Consider the following 23,129-nt stretch of genomic DNA (forward strand, 5'->3'; position numbering starts at 1 on the left):
CTTGGCAGCAGAGTCCTCCCACTATACACTGCGAGCCTTGGCGGCAGAATCCTCCCACTATACACCGTAAGCCTTGGCGGCAGAGTCCTCCCACTATACACCGCGAGCCTTGGCGGCAGAGTCCTCCCACTATACACTGTAAGCCTTGGCGGCAGAGTCCTCCCACTATACACTGTAAGCCTTGGCGGCAGAGTCCTCCCACTATACACTGTGAGCCTTGGCGGCAGAGTCCTCCCACTATACACTGTGAGCCTTGGCGGCAGAGTCCTCCCACTATACACTGTGAGCCTTGGCGGCAGAGTCCTCCCACTATACACTGTGAGCCTTGGCGGCAGAGTCCTCCCACTATACACTGTAAGCCTTGGCGGCAGAGTCCTCCCACTATACACTGTGAGCCTTGGCGGCAGAGTCCTCCCACTATACACTGTAAGCCTTGGCGGCAGAGTCCTCCCACTATACACTGTAAGCCTTGGCGGCAGAGTCCTCCCACTATACACTGTGAGCCTTGGCGGCAGAGTCCTCCCACTATACACTGTGAGCCTTGGCGGCAGAGTCCTCCCACTATACACTGTGAGCCTTGGCGGCAGAGTCCTCCCACTATACACTGCAAGCCTTGGCGGCAGAGTCCTCCCACTATACACTGTGAGCCTTGGCGGCAGAGTCCTCCCACTATACACTGTAAGCCTTGGCGGCAGAGTCCTCCCACTATACACTGTGAGCCTTGGCAGACACTGTAAGCCTTGGCGGCAGGAGACTCTCGTCTCTGTATACAAAGCCTCGCGAGCAGCGTACCCTCCTTACTGCACACTAAGAATAGCAGCCAGTGTCCTCTCTCCACGCTCGGCTAGTTATACTCTATAAAATAAATGATAACCTTACCCTGCAGCGATCGGGGTTGCCCCACTCCGAGGGGCCGCACAGGAGGACCACTTAATGTCAGTTTGGCGCCCTGCAGCTGCAGAGTGAGCGGTTTAGTGACGGACTGACTCTGCAGAGGACGTCCCCCGAGAGATGCCAGTTGTGCCAGGCTGATGACTTCTCCGGCTAGGAAACAGACAGTAATTGTAGAGCGGACGGGAGTGCTGGTGTACAGCGCAGGCAGCAGCGCTACTCACAGGGAAGGCGCGCCTGCATTTCAGGGGTCAGGATCAGCCTTTGGGGAGCAGCGCACATCGGCGGAGCGTTCTGCACCGGAACAGACTTCACGGCCCCAATGGATACTGGAGCCACTGGTGTGACGGCTGGAGCGCACTGCACAGGGAGAGGAACTGCAAAACACCAACAGCGCATGTCAGTTTTATCATAATAAACCGCATCCAGTGTGTTTACATGATGCACTGCATCATGTAACACACTGGGGACGGTTTATGTGCACTGCATCATGTAACACACTGGGGACGGTTTATGTGCACTGCATCATGTAACACACTGGGGACGGTTTATGTGCACTGCATCATGTAACACACTGGGGACGGTTTATGTGCACTGTATCATGTAACACACTGGGGACGGTTTATGTGCACTGCATCATGTAAACACACTGGGGACGGTTTATGTGCACTGCATCATGTAACACACTGGGGACGGTTTATGTGCACTGTATCATGTAAACACACTGGGGACGGTTTATGTGCACTGCATCATGTAACACACTGGGGACGGTTTATGTGCACTGTATCATGTAACAAACACTGGGGGAGGTTTATGTGCACTGCATCATGTAAACACACTGGGGACGGTTTATTATGCGCACTGCATCATGTGAACACACTGGGGACAGTTTATGTGCACTGCATCATGTAACACACACTGGGGGAGGTTTATGTGCACTGCATCATGTAACACACTGGGGGAGGTTTATGTGCACTGCATCATGTAAACACACTGGGGACGGTTTATATGCACTGTATCATGTAAACACACTGGGGACGGTTTATGTGCACTGCATCATGTAACACACACTGGGGACGGTTTATGTGCACTGCATCATGTAACACACTGGGGACGGTTTATGTGCACTGCATCATGTAACACACTGGGGACGGTTTATGTGCACTGTATCATGTAAACACACTGGGGACGGTTTATGTGCACTGCATCATGTAACACACACTGGGGACGGTTTATGTGCACTGCATCATGTAACACACTGGGGACGGTTTATGTGCACTGCATCATGTAACACACTGGGGACGGTTTATGTGCACTGTATCATGTAAACACACTGGGGGAGGTTTATGTGCACTGCATCATGTAACACACACTGGGGACGGTTTATGTGCACTGTATCATGTAAACACACTGGGGGAGGTTTATGTGCACTGCATCATGTAACACACTGGGGACGGTTTATGTGCACTGTATCATGTAAACACACTGGGGGAGGTTTATGTGCACTGCATCATGTAACACACACTGGGGACGGTTTATGTGCACTGTATCATGTAAACACACTGGGGTAGGTTTATGTGCACTGCATCATGTAACACACACTGGGGACGGTTTATGTGCACTGTATCATGTAAACACACTGGGGACGGTTTATGTGCACTGCATCATGTAACACACTGGGGACGGTTTATGTGCACTGTATCATGTAAACACACTGGGGACGGTTTATGTGCACTGCATCATGTAACACACTGGGGACGGTTTATGTGCACTGCATCATGTAACACACTGGGGACGGTTTATGTGCACTGCATCATGTAACACACTGGGGACGGTTTATGTGCACTGCATCATGTAACACACTGGGGGAGGTTTATGTGCACTGCATCATGTAACACACACTGGGGACGGTTTATGTGCACTGCATCATGTAAACACACTGGGGACGGTTTATGTGCACTGCATCATGTAAACACACTGGGGACGGTTTATGTGCACTGCATCATGTAACAAACACTGGGGGAGGTTTATGTGCACTGCATCATGTAAACACACTGGGGACGGTTTATTATGCGCACTGCATCATGTGAACACACTGGGGACAGTTTATGTGCACTGCATCATGTAACACACACTGGGGGAGGTTTATGTGCACTGCATCATGTAACACACTGGGGGAGGTTTATGTGCACTGCATCATGTAAACACACTGGGGACGGTTTATATGCACTGTATCATGTAAACACACTGGGGACGGTTTATGTGCACTGCATCATGTAAACACACTGGGGACGGTTTATGTGCACTGCATCATGTAACACACACTGGGGACGGTTTATGTGCACTGCATCATGTAACACACTGGGACGGTTTATGTGCACTGCATCATGTAACACACTGGGGACGGTTTATGTGCACTGCATCATGTAACACACACTGGGGACGGTTTATGTGCACTGTATCATGTAAACACACTGGGGACGGTTTATGTGCACTGTATCATGTAAACACACTGGGGACGGTTTATGTGCACTGCATCATGTAACACACTGGGGGAGGTTTATGTGCACTGCATCATGTAACACACACTGGGGACGGTTTATGTGCACTGCATCATGTAACACACACTGGGGACGGTTTATATGCACTGTATCATGTAAACACACTGGGGACGGTTTATGTGCACTGCATCATGTAAACACACTGGGGACGGTTTATTATGCGCACTGCATCATGTGAACACACTGGGGACAGTTTATGTGCACTGCATCATGTAACACACACTGGGGGAGGTTTATGTGCACTGCATCATGTAACACACTGGGGAGGTTTATGTGCACTGCATCATGTAAACACACTGGGGACGGTTTATATGCACTGTATCATGTAAACACACTGGGGACGGTTTATGTGCACTGCATCATGTAACACACACTGGGGACGGTTTATGTGCACTGCATCATGTAACACACTGGGGACGGTTTATGTGCACTGCATCATGTAACACACTGGGGACAGTTTATGTGCACTGCATCATGTAACACACACTGGGGACAGTTTATGTGCACTGCATCATGTAACACACACTGGGGACGGTTTATGTGCACTGTATCATGTAAACACACTGGGGACGGTTTATGTGCACTGTATCATGTAAACACACTGGGGACGGTTTATGTGCACTGCATCATGTAAACACACTGGGGACGGTTTATGTGCACTGCATCATGTAACACACTGGGGACGGTTTATGTGCACTGTATCATGTAAACACACTGGGGACGGTTTATGTGCACTGTATCATGTAAACACACTGGGGACGGTTTATGTGCACTGTATCATGTAAACACACTGGGGACGGTTTATGTGCACTGCATCATGTAACACACTGGGGACGGTTTATGTGCACTGTATCATGTAAACACACTGGGGTAGGTTTATGTGCACTGCATCATGTAACACACTGGGGACGGTTTATGTGCACTGTATCATGTAAACACACTGGGGACGGTTTATGTGCACTGCATCATGTAACACACTGGGGACGGTTTATGTGCACTGCATCATGTAACACACACTGGGGACGGTTTATGTGCACTGCATCATGTAACACACACTGGGGACGGTTTATGTGCACTGCATCATGTAACACACTGGGGGAGGTTTATGTGCACTGCATCATGTAATACACACTGGGGACGGTTTATGTGCACTGCATCATGTAACACACTGGGGACGGTTTATGTGCACTGTATCATGTAAACACACTGGGGACGGTTTATGTGCACTGCATCATGTAAACACACTGGGGACGGTTTATGTGCACTGCATCATGTAACACACACTGGGGGAGGTTTATGTGCACTGCATCATGTAAACACACTGGGGACAGTTTATGTGCACTGCATCATGTAAACACACTGGGGACGGTTTATTATGCGCACTGCATCATGTGAACACACTGGGGACGGTTTATGTGCACTGCATCATGTAACACACACTGGGGGAGGTTTATGTGCACTGCATCATGTAAACACACTGGGGACAGTTTATGTGCACTGCATCATGTAAACACACTGGGGACAGTTTATTATGCGCACTGCATCATGTGAACACACTGGGGACAGTTTATGTGCACTGCATCATGTAACACACACTGGGGGAGGTTTATGTGCACTGCATCATGTAACACACTGGGGGAGGTTTATGTGCACTGCATCATGTAAACACACTGGGGACGGTTTATATGCACTGTATCATGTAAACACACTGGGGACGGTTTATGTGCACTGCATCATGTAACACACACTGGGGACGGTTTATGTGCACTGCATCATGTAACACACTGGGGACGGTTTATGTGCACTGCATCATGTAACACACTGGGGACAGTTTATGTGCACTGCATCATGTAACACACTGGGGACGGTTTATGTGCACTGCATCATGTAACACACACTGGGGACAGTTTATGTGCACTGCATCATGTAACACACACTGGGGACGGTTTATGTGCACTGTATCATGTAAACACACTGGGGACGGTTTATGTGCACTGTATCATGTAAACACACTGGGGACGGTTTATGTGCACTGCATCATGTAAACACACTGGGGACGGTTTATGTGCACTGCATCATGTAACACACTGGGGACGGTTTATGTGCACTGTATCATGTAAACACACTGGGGACGGTTTATGTGCACTGCATCATGTAAACACACTGGGGACGGTTTATTATGCGCACTGCATCATGTGAACACACTGGGGACGGTTTATGCGCACTGCATTATGTAAACACACTGGGGACGGTTTATGCGCACTGCATTATGTAAACACACTGGCGACGGTTTATGTGCACTGCATCATGTAACACACTGGGGACGGTTTATGCGCACTGCATTATGTAACACATTGGGGACGGTTTATGTGCACTGCATCATGTAACACACACTGGGGGAGGTTTATGTGCACTGCATCATGTAAACACACTGGGGATGGTTTATGTGCACTGTATCATGTAAACACACTGGGGACGGTTTATGCGCACTGCATTATGTAAACACACTGGTGACGGTTTATGCACACTGCATTATGTAAACACACTGGGGACGGTTTATGCGCACTGCATTATGTAAACACACTGGTGACGGTTTATGCGCACTGCATTATGTAACACATAGGGGGCGGTGTAATATATAAATGACATGACCGATCCTTTACCCACAGCAGTAAGTGCAGGCTGCGCACACAGAACTCACCCTTCAGGCCGGGCAGAGGTGGAGCACAGGTACTGGATGCCACTGGCTGCGGAGCTGCTGGCGGAGGGACGGCGGGGGGGAGCACGTCCGGACACTTCTGCACCAGGCGGGAATTGTTCACCACCACAGAGCGTGGATCTGGCTTCACAGGCTGCAGCATCCTGGGGGGAGGGAGAGGTGTCAGCAGACCCCCGAGGACAGCACCTACGGGTGAGGCGGTGTCCAGCACATACACACCTGTTCACCTTCATCTTCAGGGTCCGGGGTCTCGGAGGCGGCTCCGGGGAGTCTGCAATCTCTTGGATCAGGGAACGCGACTGTTTGTATTGTGGTAGGAAAACATCCCGCTCGTATCGGCTCACCCGCCCCTCCATGTTAATGAAGTCAAACAAAGACATGTCCATATGCTGGGGACACAGAGAAGACACCATTGTAGCCCTCACAACTCCACGCCAGCAGACGTCATCCGCACCCCGGTGGGCCCTGTACCTGCCTCGAGCGGGTGGCGCTGCAGAGCATGAAGAACCAGAGACGGGACCGTGTAGCAGATGCCGTGGGTTATGAAGGGCGAATGAATCGGACGCGGATCAAACAGATTGGGATGATTGCACACCTTGCGGAGCTGCATGAGGATGTTTATGACACTCATGAAGTGGCCACTGGCCAGAGTCTCCCGGGTCCTGTGGAGAGAGGATGAAAACATGGCCGAGAGATCACAGGCTGGGGTGAACCCGACGACCCTCGCACAGGCGCCATCACTTACGCTGCTTGTGCCATGAAGTCGTCGTATAAGAAGCGCTGGCGCTTGGACAGGCGGCAGTAGATCACGTGCTCGTATTTTTTGGGCATCTGCTTTTCCACATCCAGCTTAATCCTGCGGAGGAGGAACGGGCGCAGCACCTGAGGATGACATAGGAGAGACTCAGCGTGCCATGCCGCAACCAGGGAAGCCATATGTAGGCCGCTTCATCAGCGTGCCATGCCGCAACCAGGGAAGCCATATGTAGGCCGCTTCAGCTCCCACCTTGTGCAGTCTGCGCACCAGCCCCTCGTTGTACTCCTGACTTCCTTCTATCATGCCGGTCAGGGGATTAGAGAACCATTCCTTAAACTCCCGGTGAGACTGGAAGACGTGAGGCATCAGGAAATGCATGAGGGACCACAGCTCCATCAGAGAGTTCTGCAGCGGCGTCCCGGTGAGCAGCAGCCGCCTCTGACTGGGGAGAACAGCCGCGTCAGAAAGAGGTCCTGTACCTGTGCAGGCGAGGAGGGCCGGGGCGCTGGCGAGGAGGGCCGGGGCGCAGGCGAGGAGGGCCGGGGCGCAGGCGAGGAGGGCCGGGGCGCAGGCGAGGAGGGCCGGGGGCGCAGGCGAGGAGGGCCGGGGGCGCAGGCGAGGAGGGCCGGGGCGCAGGCGAGGAGGGCCGGGGCGCAGGCGAGGAGGGCCGGGGCGCAGGCGAGGAGGGCCGGGGCGCAGAGGACTCCCCCGCCGGAAGCAAAAGACTCCTCCGCCGAAAGCAAAAGGATCCCCACCCCCGGGCACAGGAAGACTCCCCCACGGACACAGGAGGATTCCCCCCCCCCCCCAGGGTCCAGGAGGACCCCCCCTCCCTCCCCCGGGCCCAGGAGGACACCCCCTCCCTCCCCCGGGCCCAGGAGGACACCCACCCCTCCCCCGGGCACAGGAGACACCCTCCCCCGGGCACAGGAGGACACCCACCCCTCCCCCGGGCACAGGGCGACACCCTCCCCCGGGCACAGGACGACACCCTCCCCCGGGCACAGGACGACACCCTCCCCCGGGCACAGGACGACACCCTCCCCCGGGCACAGGACGACACCCTCCCCCGGGCACAGGACGACACCCTCCCCCGGGCACAGGACGACACCCTCCCCCGGGCACAGGACGACACCCTCCCCCGGGCACAGGACGACACCCTCCCCCGGGCACAGGACGACACCCTCCCCCGGGCACAGGACGACACCCTCCCCCGGGCACAGGACGACACCCTCCCCCGGGCACAGGACGACACCCTCCCCCGGGCACAGGACGACACCCTCCCCCCGGGCACAGGACGACACCCCCTCCCCCCGGGCACAGGACGACAACCCCTCCCCCCGGGCACAGGACGACACCCCCCCCTCCCCCGGGCACAGGACGACACCCCCCCTCCCCCCGGGCACAGGACGACACCCCCCCTTCCCCGGGCACAGGACGACACCCTCCCCCGGGCACAGGACGACCCCCTCCCCCGGGCACAGGACGACAGACCCCCTCCCCCGGACACAGGACGACAGACCCCCTCCCCCGGACACAGGACGACAGACCCCCTCCCCCGGGCACAGGACGACAGACCCCCTCCCCCGGGCACAGGACGACACTCCCTCCCCCGGGCACAGGACGACAGCCCCTCCCTCCCCCGGGCACAGGACGACAGCCCCTCCCTCCCCCGGGCACAGGACGACAGCCCCTCCCTCCCCCGGGCACAGGACGACAGCCCCTCCCTCCCCCGGGCACAGGAGGACACCCCCCCAGGCGTAGGGGAACCCCCCAGGCGCAGGAGGACCCTTCTCACCTGTTGAAGTTGAGGAGACTTTGCCACCGCTGAGACTTAAAGTTCTTGATGTTTTGCGCCTCATCCAGGATCAGATACTTCCAGTTTTTCCTTCGGAAGGCCTGGTGATCCTGTAGAACTAGCTTGTAAGAGGTGATGCACACGTGGAAAGCGTTAGATTTTGTCCATCCCTATGGAGTGGAAAGAAGGAAATAAGCATCTGAGCCGGAGAACCCAGATCGCCCCATAGCCATTCGCCTTCCCTTCCACCGATAGCCATGGACTCCCTTCTCGCGCCACCATCCACCCACCTGTCTTTTCAGCTTCCGTTCTTTCTGGGAGCCATAATAGGTCAATATTTTAAAGCTGGGACACCAGCGTTTCAGCTCCATTTCCCAGTTCAGTATGACACTGGTGGGAACAATTGATAGAGATAGAGAGGTCCCCAATTACCTGGAAAACACAATGGAGATCTGTAGGGCCTGCTGGAGATACCTGGCAGCGGCAGCGCTCGCAGACACTCACCTCGCTCACAAGCCAGGTGCGCCAGCAGGGAGATGGTCTGGATGGTTTTTCCAAGCCCCATCTCATCGGCCAGAATACCATTAAGCTTCTTTTCGTACATGGTCACAAGCCACTCCAGACCAATGTGCTGATATTCCCTGAGTTCCCCGCGCAGCAGGAAAGGGACGGCCGTCTTCACCTGGAAGAGAAGGCAGAGAAGGCAGCAGCGGTCACAGTCACTGCCCGAGAAGATGGCGCCCAGTGTCTGCACCGCGCACAGCAGCAGTGTCTGCACCGCGCACAGCAGCAGTACCTGAGTGGTGGCCAGTGTGTACCCCTTTGGCTGCAGAGATTCGGCCGTAGCAGCAATATCTGTGATTTCTTTCTTGGGCTCGGGAGGTTCCAGGGGTAAGTGGTCACCTCCAGGGTCGTCCTCATCTTGCTTGACAAGAAACTCCACTCCTTCAGACTCGCAGTCGGAGGGGGGGCCATCCGAGGAGTCTGAAAGGTAAGAAGCATTAACCTCCTCCCTGACCGGCCGCCCCTCCTGCCGTACACCCACTCACCATAGTCCTCACTGCCCACACTGTCCGGCCCGCTCAGCGAAGCAATCTGCTGATCTGATGGCGGCAGCACAGAGTATTTCAGCAACAGTTCCTCTAATGACATTTCTCCTGGAAAAATTAGTTACTTGGATTAAATAAAGGAGGTGTTTACGGTAAGTATACAAGCATCATCCATAACCTCCCGCACTACGGAGCACTGATCAACGGGCTGGGAATAATACGAGCTCTGCGTCCCCGGGAGACCTCCTTCCCGCCCACCCACCAAGCCTCAGCGTCCCCAGGAGCCTGCCTGCCCCCCGCCGGCCTCAGCGTCCCCGGGAGCCCGCCTGCCCCCCGCCGGCCTCAGCGTCCCCGGGAGCCCGCCTGCCCCCCGCCGGCCTCAGCGTCCCCGGGAGCCCGCCTGCCCCCCGCCGGCCTCACTGTCCCCGGGAGCCCGCCTGCCCCCTGCCGGCCTCACTGTCCCCAGGAGCCCTCCTTCCCGCTCACCCCCCAAACCTCACCGTCCCCGGGAGCCCTCCTTCCCGCCCACCCCACAAACCTCACCGTCCCCGGGAGCCCTCCTTCCCGCCCACCCCCCAAACCTCACCGTTCCCGGGAGCCCGCCCGCCTGCCTCACCATCCCCGGGAGCCCGCCCCCCCGCCGGCCTCAGCGTCCCAGGGAGCCTGCCCGCCCGCCCACCCACCCTTCCTCCGGGCTCAGCGTCCCCAGGAGAACCTCCCAAAGACCCTCCGGGCTCCGCGTTCATTTTGCCATTTTCTAGCTGCTTTCCGATCACTGAGAATGACGTGTGCTAGGATTGTGTGTGCTCGTGGTGAGGATAGCCCTCGGCATGATCCTGCTTTCCGATCACTGAGAATGTCTGCTGCTAGGATTGTGTGTGCTCGTGGTGAGGATAGCCCCTCGGCATGATCCTGCTTTCCTATCACTGAGAATGACGTCTACTAGGACTGTGTGTGCTCGTGGTGAGGATAGCTCCTCAGCATGATCCTGCTTTCTGATCACTGAGAATGACATGTGCTAGTGTGGAGGTCGTCTGAGCTATAGCTTGTTTGTTCAAACGTAATACGAATATCTGTGTATATAAATAATCAAAATGTAGATGTAGTTGTATAATAATCTGTCTGTCTATGTAGCAATTTCACAGATCTATAATACTCCCTGTTCAAAGTTGTATAGTCATGAAGGAGTTAACCAAAGATAATGAAGCCAGAATGTGAAGCTGCAAATTCTTATCAGTAGCTTTCACACAGAAAGAATGTACAAGAAACAAACTGCGCTGTGAGAAATTAAGGAGTGAAAGTACTCCCTGTCTAGCTTCAAGGTTAGAGATGCAAACTGTATATTTGGGTGTCTTGCAATACACAAGTTCAGTTCATGACGCTAGCTCAAGGAGAAAGCATGTCTGTGTGTTTATTGTCTGATATATCAATGTATCGGCACTGATATACAGCTAATACGGCACTGTCTCTGGATATCCCAAACGAACACTCCATTAGCAGTCTTCACCCAAATTCCTCCCTTGACAGTTTGTCGCACCAGCGTGGGGCTCCACGGACGCACTGCTGACCTGGAGATACCGATGGTTTGGACGTCGCGGACTGAGATCTCCCTCTCCTCCAAACAGGCCGATCACCTCCGACCCCACGGCTAAGTGTTAAATACTGTGTATTCACTGCCGTTATGGTTGGTTTTGGAGAGGAGGGAGTGACAGGCTGTGTGTCCATATCGGTGTTAAAAAGGTACCTGATTGTGACTCAGGGGTAGTGCCCGCTGGGGCTCAGAGCACGATCCCAGCCCTGAGGTGTGGATCGATCGAGTGTGTCACACGGGATCCAGAGGACGGTTGTTAGGGCAGGAAAGACGGTGGTGGCCGGATATAGCTAGTTAGACTGACCCGGTCTGTAATTAAAGACGCGTGGGAGTCCCGTGACTGAAGATAGGGATTAGGACATTAAATTTGGTACAGTTGACCAAGTCTGGAGGTCGGGACATTCTTGTATATGCATGTACATTTTTGTACGTCCTCCTCCTTTCATGAGACAGATCCTCAGTGAAAGAAGATAGGGATTAGGACAATAAAAAATATTGGTGCAGCTGATCAAGTCCGGAGGGAATACATTTTGTACCCCTCCTCCAAGCGCGGGACCCTTATTACTATATAGCTGAGGAAGCAGCTAGTATAGAGGTGGAGCCTTGAGTTCCAGCCGGGCTCTAACGCACACCGCATAGTTATAAATTAGTGTAATCCAGACACCACCAAGATAGCAAAAATGTTTGGACAGAAAGCTGAGAGGCCTGAAGGTAACAAGAGATTGATGCTGAATTGCTTAACAGAATAACGCAGATATTGCTATCAGACAGATATATTGAGGTCAAAGAAGAGGATGAGCGAGGAGATGTGTTTTCCTATAGGTCACCCAAGTCTGAGGATGGTTTTAGGGGCACTCAGGAAGGTTGTTTTGTTGCTACTTCGCAGCCTAATTCTGGACAAGCTCCGGAGTTCTTCACAGATGCTGCAGTCACTGGACAGCATCCCTTAACCCTTTCCACACCCATACCCCTGGTCCCTCCCATACCTGCAATGCCGTCTCTCCCCTCACCGGCCAGTCTGGCGTCACGCTCCCCAGTTACCAATCCCTTCCCCTTGGATACCCCCTTTTTTCCAGCTGACGAGGAACAGCCCTCATTTAAATATGTCCCTTTCAACCCCATCCAGTCAGCGGCATTAATCCCCTGCCTGCCAGATCCCGACATTAAGCCTATGCGATTTTATAGAAAGATGCTACAGGTCCCCCAGTTATATTCAGCTGCTCGGAAGGACCTAGTTAATCTCACAAAGATAAAAGCAGGAGACAGTTTTTGGCCCTTAATGGAGCCCCATCTCACAATGCCCCCAGGCACTGATGACACCACTTTCCAAAGTGGACAACAGTATTGTGCCGCTTTAAAAAGATGGGCTCAAGATCAATTGGTGTATACAACCGCGCCGGTGCAGCCCCCGCCACAGCCCATGCCCTAACAGGGTCCAAACCCCATATACGTCGCTCCCAATCAACAAAACCAGCTGAGACGGCAACAGAATTGTTGGCGTTGTGGTCAGCCTGGTCACTATCAAAGAAAGTGCCCCACCCCCAAATCTCAGTGTTTGGCCAGGTACCCTCAAAACCGTAACCAAAACTTGCAGCACACAAATCCACAATAAAGGTGTTCCTTGAAGATTCAGTAATGATCTGCCTGAAGCCTGGTGTGCCTTTTCCCAGAGTATCACAGTATCCCTTTAAATCAGCCCCAGGAGATCTCCCAAGATACTGCCCACAGTCCGGCTGCACCCAGGAGTCTGCCCCAACCTTCCCTAATGACACAGAGGGGAGCCCCGCACTGCTTGCTTTTTTGTTGCAGTGATTTCCAGTCCCAAGCCACCCGTTTTAATGATGCTTTCCATTCCACTCCATCAATCTTAAGGCTTCTGTAATATATGTTTCTGTAGTACTTTTGTCTCTGCTGGCTGACATGGTACAGAAATATATTTTACATATTTCTGTAATGAAAGTTCTGCCTATGATTTTTCTTTATCTGTTTTTCCCACCAGCCATTCTAACATCGCGCACCCTGAAGGACAAGTGGGGGCCATAAGCCCGCAGGGATGTGTGGGAGGTTGTACTTATCACAAGTTGTAAAGAGGAAAAAAAAAAAACTAACGAAGTAGAGAAAGAAAAAAAGAAGGGAATTTTGTTACTTACCGTAAATTCCTTTTCTTCTAGCTCCTATTGGGAGACCCAGACGATTGGGTGTATAGCACTGCCTCCGGAGGCCACACAAAGCAATTACACTAAAAAGTGTAAGGCCCCTCCCCTTCTGGCTATACACCCCCAGTGGGATCACTGGCTCACCAGTTTTAGTGCAAAAGCAAGAAGGAGGAAAGCCAATAACTGGTTTAAACAAATTCCCTCCGAAATAACCTCGGAGAACTGAAAAACATTCAACATGAACAACATGTGTACCCGAAAAACAACCAAAAATCCCGAAGGACAACAGGGCGGGTGCTGGGTCTCCCAATAGGAGCTAGAAGAAAAGGAATTTACGGTAAGTAACAAAATTCCCTTCTTCTTCGGCGCTCCATTGGGAGACCCAGACGATTGGGACGTCCAAAAGCTGTCCCTGGGTGGGTAAAGAAATACCTCATGTTAGAGCTGCAAAGACAGGCCTCCCCTACGGGTAGGCAACTGCCGCCTGCAGGACTCTTCTACCTAGGCTGGCGTCCGCCGAAGCATAGGTATGCACCTGATAATGTTTGGTGAAAGTGTGCAGACTCGACCAGGTAGCTGCCTGGCACACCTGTTGAGCCGTAGCCTGGTGACGCAATGCCCAGGACGCACCCACGGCTCTGGTAGAATGGGCCTTCAGCCCTGATGGAACCGGAAGCCCAGCAGAACGGTAGGCCTCAAGAATTGGTTCTTTGATCCATCGAGCCAGGGTGGCCTTAGAAGCCTGCGACCCCTTCCGCTTACCAGCGACAAGGACAAAGAGTGCATCCGAACGGCGCAGGGGCGCCGTGCGGGAAATGTAGATTCTGAGTGCTCGCACCAGATCTAACAAATGTAAATCCTTCTCATACCGATGAACTGCATGAGGACAAAAAGAAGGCAAAGAGATATCCTGATTAAGATGAAAAGAGGATACCACCTTCGGGAGAAACTCCTGAATGGGGCGCAGCACTACCTTGTCCTGGTGGAAGACCAGGAAGGGAGCCTTGGATGACAGCGCTGCTAGCTCAGACACTCTCCGAAGAGATGTGATCGCTACCAGAAAAGCCACTTTCTGTGACAGTCTAGAAAGTGAAACCTCCCTCAGAGGCTCGAAGGGCGGCTTCTGGAGGGCAACTAGCACCCTGTTCAGGTCCCATGGATCTAATGGTCGCTTGTACGGGGGTACGATATGACAAACCCCCTGCAGGAACGTGCGCACCTTAGAGAGTCGTGCTAGACGCTTCTGAAAAAAGACGGATAGCGCCGAGACTTGCCCCTTAAGGGAGCCGAGCGACAAACCTTTTTCTAACCCAGATTGTAGGAAAGAAAGAAAGGTAGGCAATGCAAATGGCCAGGGAGACACTCCCTGAGCAGAGCACCAGGATAAGAATATCCTCCACGTTCTGTGGTAGATCTTAGCGGACGTGGGCTTCCTAGCCTGTCTCATGGTGGCAACGACCCCTTGGGATAATCCTGAAGACGCTAGGATCCAGGACTCAATGGCCACACAGTCAGGTTCAGGGCCGCGGAATTCCGATGGAAAAACGGCCCTTGGGACAGTAAGTCTGGTCGGTCTGGTAGTGCCCACGGTTGGCCGACCGTGAGACGCCACAGATCCGGATACCACGCCCTCCTTGGCCAGTCTGGGGCGACGAGTATGACGCGGCTGCAGTCGGATCTGATCTTGCGTAGCACCCTGGGCAAGAGTGCCAGAGGTGGAAACACATAAGGGAGCCGGAACTGCGACCAATCTTGCACTAAGGCGTCTGCCGCCAGAGCTCTGTGATCGCGAGACCGTGCCATGAAGGTCGGGACCTTGTTGTTGTGCCGGGACGCCATTAGATCGACGTCCGGCCTTCCCCAGCGGCGAAAGATTTCCTGAAACACTTCCGGGTGAAGGGACCATTCCCCTGCGTCCATGCCCTGGCGACTGAGGAAGTCTGCTTCCCAGTTTTCTACGCCGGGGATGTGAACTGCGGATATGGTGGAGGCCGTGGCTTCCACCCACATCAGGATCCGCCGGACTTCCTGGAAGGCTTGCCGACTGCGAGTCCCCCCTTGGTGGTTGATGTATGCCACCGCTGTGGAGTTGTCCGACTGAATTCGGATCTGCTTTCCTTCCAGCCACTGCTGGAAGGCTAGTAGGGCAAGATACACTGCTCTGATCTCCAGAACATTGATCGGAAGGGTGGACTCCTGCTGAGTCCACGTACCCTGAGCCCTGTGGTGGAGAAAAACTGCTCCCCACCCTGAGAGACTCGCGTCCGTCGTGACCACCGCCCAGGACGGTGGTAGGAAGGATCTTCCCTGTGATAATGAGGTGGGAAGAAGCCACCACTGCAGAGAGTCTTTGGCCGTCTGGGAAAGGGAGACTTCCCTGTCCAGGGATGTTGACTTCCCGTCCCATTGGCGGAGAATGTCCCATTGAAGTGGGCGCAGATGAAACTGCGCAAACGGAACCGCCTCCATTGCCGCCACCATCTTCCCGAGGAAGTGCATGAGGCGTCTTAAGGAGTGCGACTGACTTTGAAGGAGAGCCTGCACCCCAATCTGTAGTGACCTCTGCTTGTCCAGCGGAAGCTTCACTATCGCTGAGAGAGTATGAAACTCCATGCCAAGATACGTTAGCGATTGGGTCGGTGACAGATTTGACTTTGAGAAGTTGATGATCCACCCGAACGTCTGGAGAGTCTCCAGTGCAACATTCAGGCTGAGTTGGCATGCCTCCTGAGAGGGTGCCTTGACAAGTAGATCGTCCAAGTAAGGGATCACAGAGTGTCCCTGAGAGTGCAAGACTGCTACCACTGCCGCCATGACCTTGGTGAACACCCGTGGGGCTGTCGCCAGACCAAATGGCAGAGCTACGAACTGAAGATGGTCGTCTCCTATCACGAAGCGTAGAAAACGTTGGTGCTCTGTAGCAATCGGCACGTGGAGATAAGCATCTTTGATGTCTATTGATGCTAGGAAATCTCCTTGAGACATTGAGGCAATGACTGAGCGGAGGGATTCCATCCGGAACCGCCTGGCGTTCACATGCTTGTTGAGCAGTTTTAGGTCCAGAACAGGACGGAATGAGCCGTCCTTTTTTGGCACCACAAAGAGATTGGAGTAAAAACCTTGTCCTTGTTCCTGAAGAGGAACAGGGACCACCACTCCTTCTGCTCTTAGAGAATTCACCGCCTGCAGAAGGGCATCTGCTCGGTCGGGATGTGGGGAAGTTCTGAAGAACCGAGGCGGAGGACGAGAACTGAACTCTATCCTGTACCCGTGAGACAAAATGTCTGTTACCCACCGGTCTTTGACCTGTGGCAGCCAAATGTCGCAAAAGCGGGAGAGCCTGCCACCGACCGAGGATGCGGAGGGAGGCGGCCGAAAGTCATGAGGCAGCCGCCTTGAAAGCGGTACCTCCGGCTGCTTTCTTGGGGCGTGAGTGAGCCCGCCAGGAATCAGAGCTCCTTTGCTCTTTCTGAGCCCCTTTGGACGAGGCGAACTGGGGCTTGCCCGAGCCTCGAAAGGACCGAAACTTTGACTGCCACTTCCTCTGTTGAGGTTTGCTTGATCTGGGCTGGGGTAAGGAAGAGTCCTTACCTTTGGACTGTTTAATGATTTCCGCCAATTGCTCACCAAACAGTCTGTCTCCAGATAATGGCAAGCTGGTTAAACATTTTTTAGAAGCAGAATCTGCTTTCCATTCCTTTAACCACAAGGCTCTGCGCAAAACTACAGAGTTGGCGGAAGCCATTGCGGTACGGCTCGTAGAGTCCAGTACCGCATTAATAGCGTAGGTCGCAAACGCAGTCATTTGCGTAGTTAAGGACGCCACTTGCGGCACTGCTGGACGTATGAAAGAGTCCACCTGTGCCAAACCAGCTGAAATAGCTTGGAGCGCCCACACGGCCGCGAATGCTGGAGCAAACGACGCGCCAATAGCTTCATAGACAGATTTCAACCAAAGGTCCATCTGTCTGTCATTGGCATCTTTAAGTGAAGCCCCATCCTCCACTGCAACTATGGATCTAGCTGCAAGCCTGGATATTGGGGGATCCACCTTTGGACACTGGGTCCAACGTTTGACCACGTCAGGGGGAAAGGGATAACGTGTATCCTTAAGACGTTTGGAAAAACGCTTGTCCGGATAAGCATGGTGTTTCTGGATTGATGCTCTGAAGTCAGAGTGGTCCAGAAAGGTGCTCAATTTACGCTTGGGATACAGGAAGAAGGGAATTTTGTTACTTACCGTAAATTCCTTTTCTTCTAGCTCTTATTGGGAGACCCAGACGATTGGGGTATAGCTACTGCCCTCCGGAGGCCACACAAAGCACTACACTAAAAAGTGCAAGGCCCCTCCCCTTCTGGCTATACCCCCCCGTGACATCACGGGTTCTCCAGTTTTAGTGCCAAAGCAAGAAGGGGGAAAGCCAATAACTGGTTTAAACAAATTAACTCCGAGTAACATCGGAGAACTGAAAAACCGTTCAACATGAACAACATGTGTACCCGCAAACAACAAAAAAATCCCGAATGACAACAGGGCGGGTGCTGGGTCTCCCAATAAGAGCTAGAAGAAAAGGAATTTACGGTAAGTAACAAAATTCCCTTCTTCTTCAGCGCTCTATTGGGAGACCCAGACGATTGGGACGTCCAAAAGCTGTCCCTGGGTGGGTAAAGAAATACCTCATGTTAGAGCTGCAAGACAGCCCTCCCCTATGGGGAAGCCACTGCCGCCTGCAGGGCTCTTCTACCTAGGCTGGCGTCCGCCGAAGCATAGGTATGCACCTGATAATGTTTGGTGAAAAAATGTGCAGGCTCGACCAGGTAGCTGCCTGGCACACCTGTTGAGCCGTAGCCTGGTGTCGTAATGCCCAGGACGCACCTACGGCTCTGGTAGAATGGGCCTTCAGCCCTGAAGGAACCGGAAGCCCCGCAGAACGGTAGTCTTCTAGAATTGGTTCTTTGATCCATCGAGCCATGGTGGCTTTAGAAACCTGCAACCCCTTGCGCGTACCAGCGACAAGGACAAAAAATGCATCAGAGCGGCGCATGGGCGCCGTGCGGGAAATGTAGATTCTGAGTGCTCTACCCAGAACTAACAACTGTAAATCCTTTTCATACCGGAGAACCGGATGAGAACAAAAGGAAGGTAAGGATATATCCTGATTAAGAAGAAACGCGGATACAACCTTAGGGAGAAACTCCTGAATAGGGCGCAGCACCACCTTGTCCTGGTGGAATACTAGGAAGGGAGCCTTGAATGACAGAGCCGCCAGCTCAGACACTCGCCGAAGCGACGTGATCGCAACCAGAAAGGCCACTTTCTGTGACAGGCGCGAAAGGGAAACTTCCCTCAGAGGCTCGAAAGGCGGCTTCTGGAGAGCAACTAGTACCCTGTTCAGATCCCATGGATCTAACGGACGCTTGTACGGGGGCACAATATGACAAACCCCCTGTAGTAACGTGCGCACCTTAGGAAGACGTGCTAGACGCTTCTGAAAAGAACACGGATAGTGCCGAGACTTGCCCTTAAAGGGAGCCGAGCGACCAACCTCTTTCCCAACCAGATTGCAGGAGGGAAGGCAAAGTAGGCAATGCCGATGGCCAGGGAGACACTCCCTGAGCAGAACACTAAGATAAGAATATCTTCCACGAGTTGTGGTAGATCTTGGCAGACCGCGGCTGGCTAGCCCGTCTCATGGTGGCAATGACGTCGTGCTCACGGTCGACCGACGGTGAGGTGCCACAGATCTCGGTACCACGACCTCCCCGGCCAGTTTGGGGCGACGAGGATGGTGTGGCAGCAATCGGTAGCTGGAACTGTGACCAATCCTGAGCCAAGGCGCCTGTCGCCAGAGCTCTTTGATCGTAAGACCGCGTCATGAAAATCGGGACCTTGTTGTTGCCGAGAAGCCATGACGTCGACGTCCGTCTTCATCCTGCGGCTACAGGTTTCTTGAAAACAAACGGGTGCAGAGCCCATTCCCCTGCGTCCACGCCCTGGCGACTGAGGAAGTCTGCTTCCTAGTGTTGTACGCCCGGGATATGAACAGCTGATATGGTGTATGCTCTGTCTTCTACCCATAGCAGAATCCGCCGGACCTCTTGGGAGGCTTGTCGACTGCGTAGTCCGCCTTGGTGGTTGGTGTATGCCACCGCTGTGGATAGTCCGACTGAATTCGGATCTATTTGCATTCCAGCCACTGCAGGAAGGCTTGCAGTGCAAGATACACTGCCCAGAGCTCCAGACCACTGAGTTGAAGAGTGGACTCCTCTGAAGACGGTCTTTAACCGTCTGGAAAAGTGACACGTTCCTGTGTAGGGACATCGACTTCCCTCCCATAAGCGAAGAATGTGCTATTGAGGCGGACGCAGATGAAACTGCGTGAAAAAAGCTCGCCTCTGGATGAGGCGCCTCCTTGAAGGAGAGACTGCCCCCTCGTCTGTAGTGAACGCTGTTTGTCCAGCGGAAGCTTCACTATCGCTGAGAGAGTGTGAAAACTCTCCAGGAGATGCCAGCGATTGGGTTCAACCTTGAAAAGTTGAAGACCCACCCGAAACTCTGGGAAGGGTCCAGCGCCATGTTCAGGTTGTGTTGGCATGCTTCTAAAGGAGAGTGCCTTGACCAGTAGATTGCCCAAGTAAAGGATCACAGAGTGACCGTGAGAGCGCGGGACTGCTCCCTCTGCTGCCACGAACTTGGTGAACACCCGTGGGGCTGTCGCCAGCCAAAGGGTATGGCTACGAAACGAAATATTCTCGTCTTTACTAACGATTCGTAGCCAACGCCGGTGCCTCGGAGCAATCGGCACGTGTAGATAAGCATCCTGATGTCTATTGATGTTAGGAAAACTCCTTGAGACAGAGAGGCAATGACGGAGCGGAGTGATGCCATCCGGAACCGCCTGGTTTTCACGTGCTTGTTAAGCAGTATAAATGCCAGAACGGGACGGAAGGAGCCGTCCTATTTTGGCACCACGACCAGGTCGGAGCAAAATGCGTATCTGGTTCCTGAAGAGGAACAGGGATTACCGCTCTTTCCGCCTGCAGAAGAGCCTCGGCTCGGTCGGTGCGGTAGTTTGAAAACAAACTGACTCTCACTCACAGGCCCTTGACCTGCGGTAGGTGAATGCCGCTAAAGCGGGGGAGTCTGCCCCCCCGCGGTTGCGGAGTGAGAGGGCTGAAAATTATGAGGAAAAACACTTTGGTAGCGGGTCCTCCGGCTGCCTTCCCCGGGCGTGATTGAGCCCGCTAGGAATCTATGCCCTTCTGGGCTTTTTGAGTCGTCTTGGATAGTTGAATGATTTCATTCAACCCTTACCAACAGACTATCACTAGCTAAAGGCAACCTGGTTAAGCACTTCGTTGGAAGCAGCCTCTGTTCCAATCTCTCAACTACTAGCCTCTGCGTAAAAACACGGAGTTGGCGGGTGCCACTGACGTCCGGCTCGTAGAGTCTCGGACAGCAATAACAGCATGATTCGCCATGCCGACATTGCGAGTTAAAGACGCTGCTGGGACCGAGAGTACCTGTGACAGCGACCCCCTGCGCAATACTAGCTGAAATAGCTTGGAGTGCCTTCACGGCTGCGACTGCCGGAGCAACCGACCTGCCGATAGCTTCATAGACAGATTGCAACCAGAGGCCAATCTGCCTGTCAATGGCATTTTGAAGTGAAGTCCTATCCACCACTACAACTATAGATCTAGCTGCAAGCATGGAGATTGGGGAATCCACATTTGGATACTGGGTCTAGCGCTTGACCACGTCAGGGGGGAGCGACACGTGTCTCATTAATACGGTCGGAGAAACGCTTATCGTGATAAGCGTGTCGTTTCTGGACTGCTTCTCTGGAGTCAGAGTGCTAAACAAGTACTCAATATACGCTTGAGATACTGAAATAGAGATTTCTCTTGCTGTGAAGCTGACCCCTCCACTGGAGGAGTTGAGGGAGAAATACCCAACCTTTCGTTGATGGACGCAATAAGATTATTCACTATAGCGTCACCATCCGGTGTATCCGGATTGAGAGCGGTCTCAGGATCAGAGTCCTGAACAGCTACGTCTGCCTCAACGTACAGAGAGTACTCCAGCTGGGACCTTGACCAGTGATGGAGTCGAGGGCTAATCCCAGCGAGCCCGCTTAGGCCATCTGGGACTGTCGACCGTGTCGGATGCCTGCTCTCTGGGATGCCTGGAATCACTCTGGCGCCTTGAGATGCTCCAAATCAGGGCGGCCAGGGTCATTGCAACCATATTGCCCACGGTCTGCTTGGGGTGCAAAGTCTGTAAGATGTCAGTCATAGTCACAGACAATATATCAGCGGAAAAACTGCAACTTCGTCCCTGTCTCTGGACAGAGATCACAGGTGGTTCTTTTGGCCACATATAGCAGAGACCCCGGTTGAGCAATTGCACGCACTGGGGGTCCTGGAACCGTATGACATGCAGTACAAGCAGCATAGAAAGCCCGTGCATTGGCAACTTGTCTTTTTCTGCTGTTGTTGTCTAGCTATCTAAGAGCCTAGCCGAGGATAGCGACCGTACAGTGAATAGTCATACAAGCATGAAGTACAAATAAACACTTCAGCACATGTAGTACACGCAGCATTGAAAACTTGTGGCTTGGCACATTTGCTCTTCTGCTGCTGTTGTCTATTTATCTAGGAGCATGAGACAAGGATAGCGACATACAGTGAATGTATAGCATACAGCATGACAGTAAACACTGCAGCCCATGCAATCCAAGCAGCATTGAAAGCTTGCGCGTTAGCACCCTAGCCTTTCTGCTGCTGTTGTCTATTTATCCAGGAACATTAGCCAAGGATAGCGACATACAGTGAATGTATAGCATACAAGCATGACAGTAAACACTGCAGCCCATGCAAGTCAAGCAGCATTGAAAACTTGTGCCTTAGCACCATTGCTCTACTGCTGCTTTTGTCTGTTTATCTGGGCGCATTAGCCAAGAATAGCGACATACAGTGAATGTATAGCATAACAATAAACCGTGCAGCACATGCAAGCGAAGCAGCATTGAAAGCTTGTGCCTTAGCACAAATTGCTCTACTGCTGCTGTTGCCCAATCTGACAGTAAACACTGCAGCACATGCAAACGACGAAGCATTGAAAGCTTGTGCCTCAGCAGCATTGCTTATTTGCTGCTGTTGCCCAGAATAGCGACAGTACAGTACAGTGCATAGCATATCAGCACACAGTCCAAAAGCCCACTTCAGCATTAGTGGTGTCAGTACTGCTTACCGCCCGCACAAGAGCGGGTGTGAGGTCGCCCAAAAACCTGTGACTGGTTCCGTTCTCCCAGAGTGGAAACCATAATGGCTGCCGGCTTCTCTTCCCCGTCCTGTGCAGAGGGGCGGGCCGTGGGCGAGCCCCAGCCAAGAGCGGGAACCCGGCGTCTCACTGTGTTCAGTGAGAGGGGGCTGGAGAATGCAAAGCAGACTCCAGCTCCCTGCGCTGAGCTTCTGTACAGCGTCCCGCCCCTCCTCTGACTGGCAGGGCTGGGGCGGGAACGAAACGAAAGCTAGGCCGCAAAGCCGGGGACTCGAGTAATAAGCGCGGCCGTCCTATGTGCACGGCCGACGCCGAAGTCCC

General features: G+C 53.3%; 1 protein-coding gene across 1 annotated transcript in view; it reads right to left on the reverse strand.

Moving 5' to 3' along the window:
- The window catches only part of SRCAP (Snf2 related CREBBP activator protein), a 139,531-nt gene that overhangs the window by 24,258 nt on the left and 92,144 nt on the right, over positions 1–23,129 (reverse strand). The window contains 13 exon segments of the mRNA XM_075318692.1: positions 880–1,044; positions 1,116–1,268; positions 6,154–6,314; positions 6,391–6,560; positions 6,647–6,833; positions 6,917–7,053; positions 7,178–7,370; positions 8,727–8,896; positions 9,017–9,139; positions 9,142–9,158; positions 9,231–9,408; positions 9,523–9,710; positions 9,776–9,883. Of these exon segments, the coding sequence (XP_075174807.1) occupies positions 880–1,044; positions 1,116–1,268; positions 6,154–6,314; positions 6,391–6,560; positions 6,647–6,833; positions 6,917–7,053; positions 7,178–7,370; positions 8,727–8,896; positions 9,017–9,139; positions 9,142–9,158; positions 9,231–9,408; positions 9,523–9,710; positions 9,776–9,883 (1,950 nt within the window).

This window comes from Anomaloglossus baeobatrachus, chromosome 7, assembly GCF_048569485.1.
Source record: "Anomaloglossus baeobatrachus isolate aAnoBae1 chromosome 7, aAnoBae1.hap1, whole genome shotgun sequence".
NCBI classification, from domain to species: Eukaryota; Metazoa; Chordata; class Amphibia; order Anura; family Aromobatidae; genus Anomaloglossus; species Anomaloglossus baeobatrachus.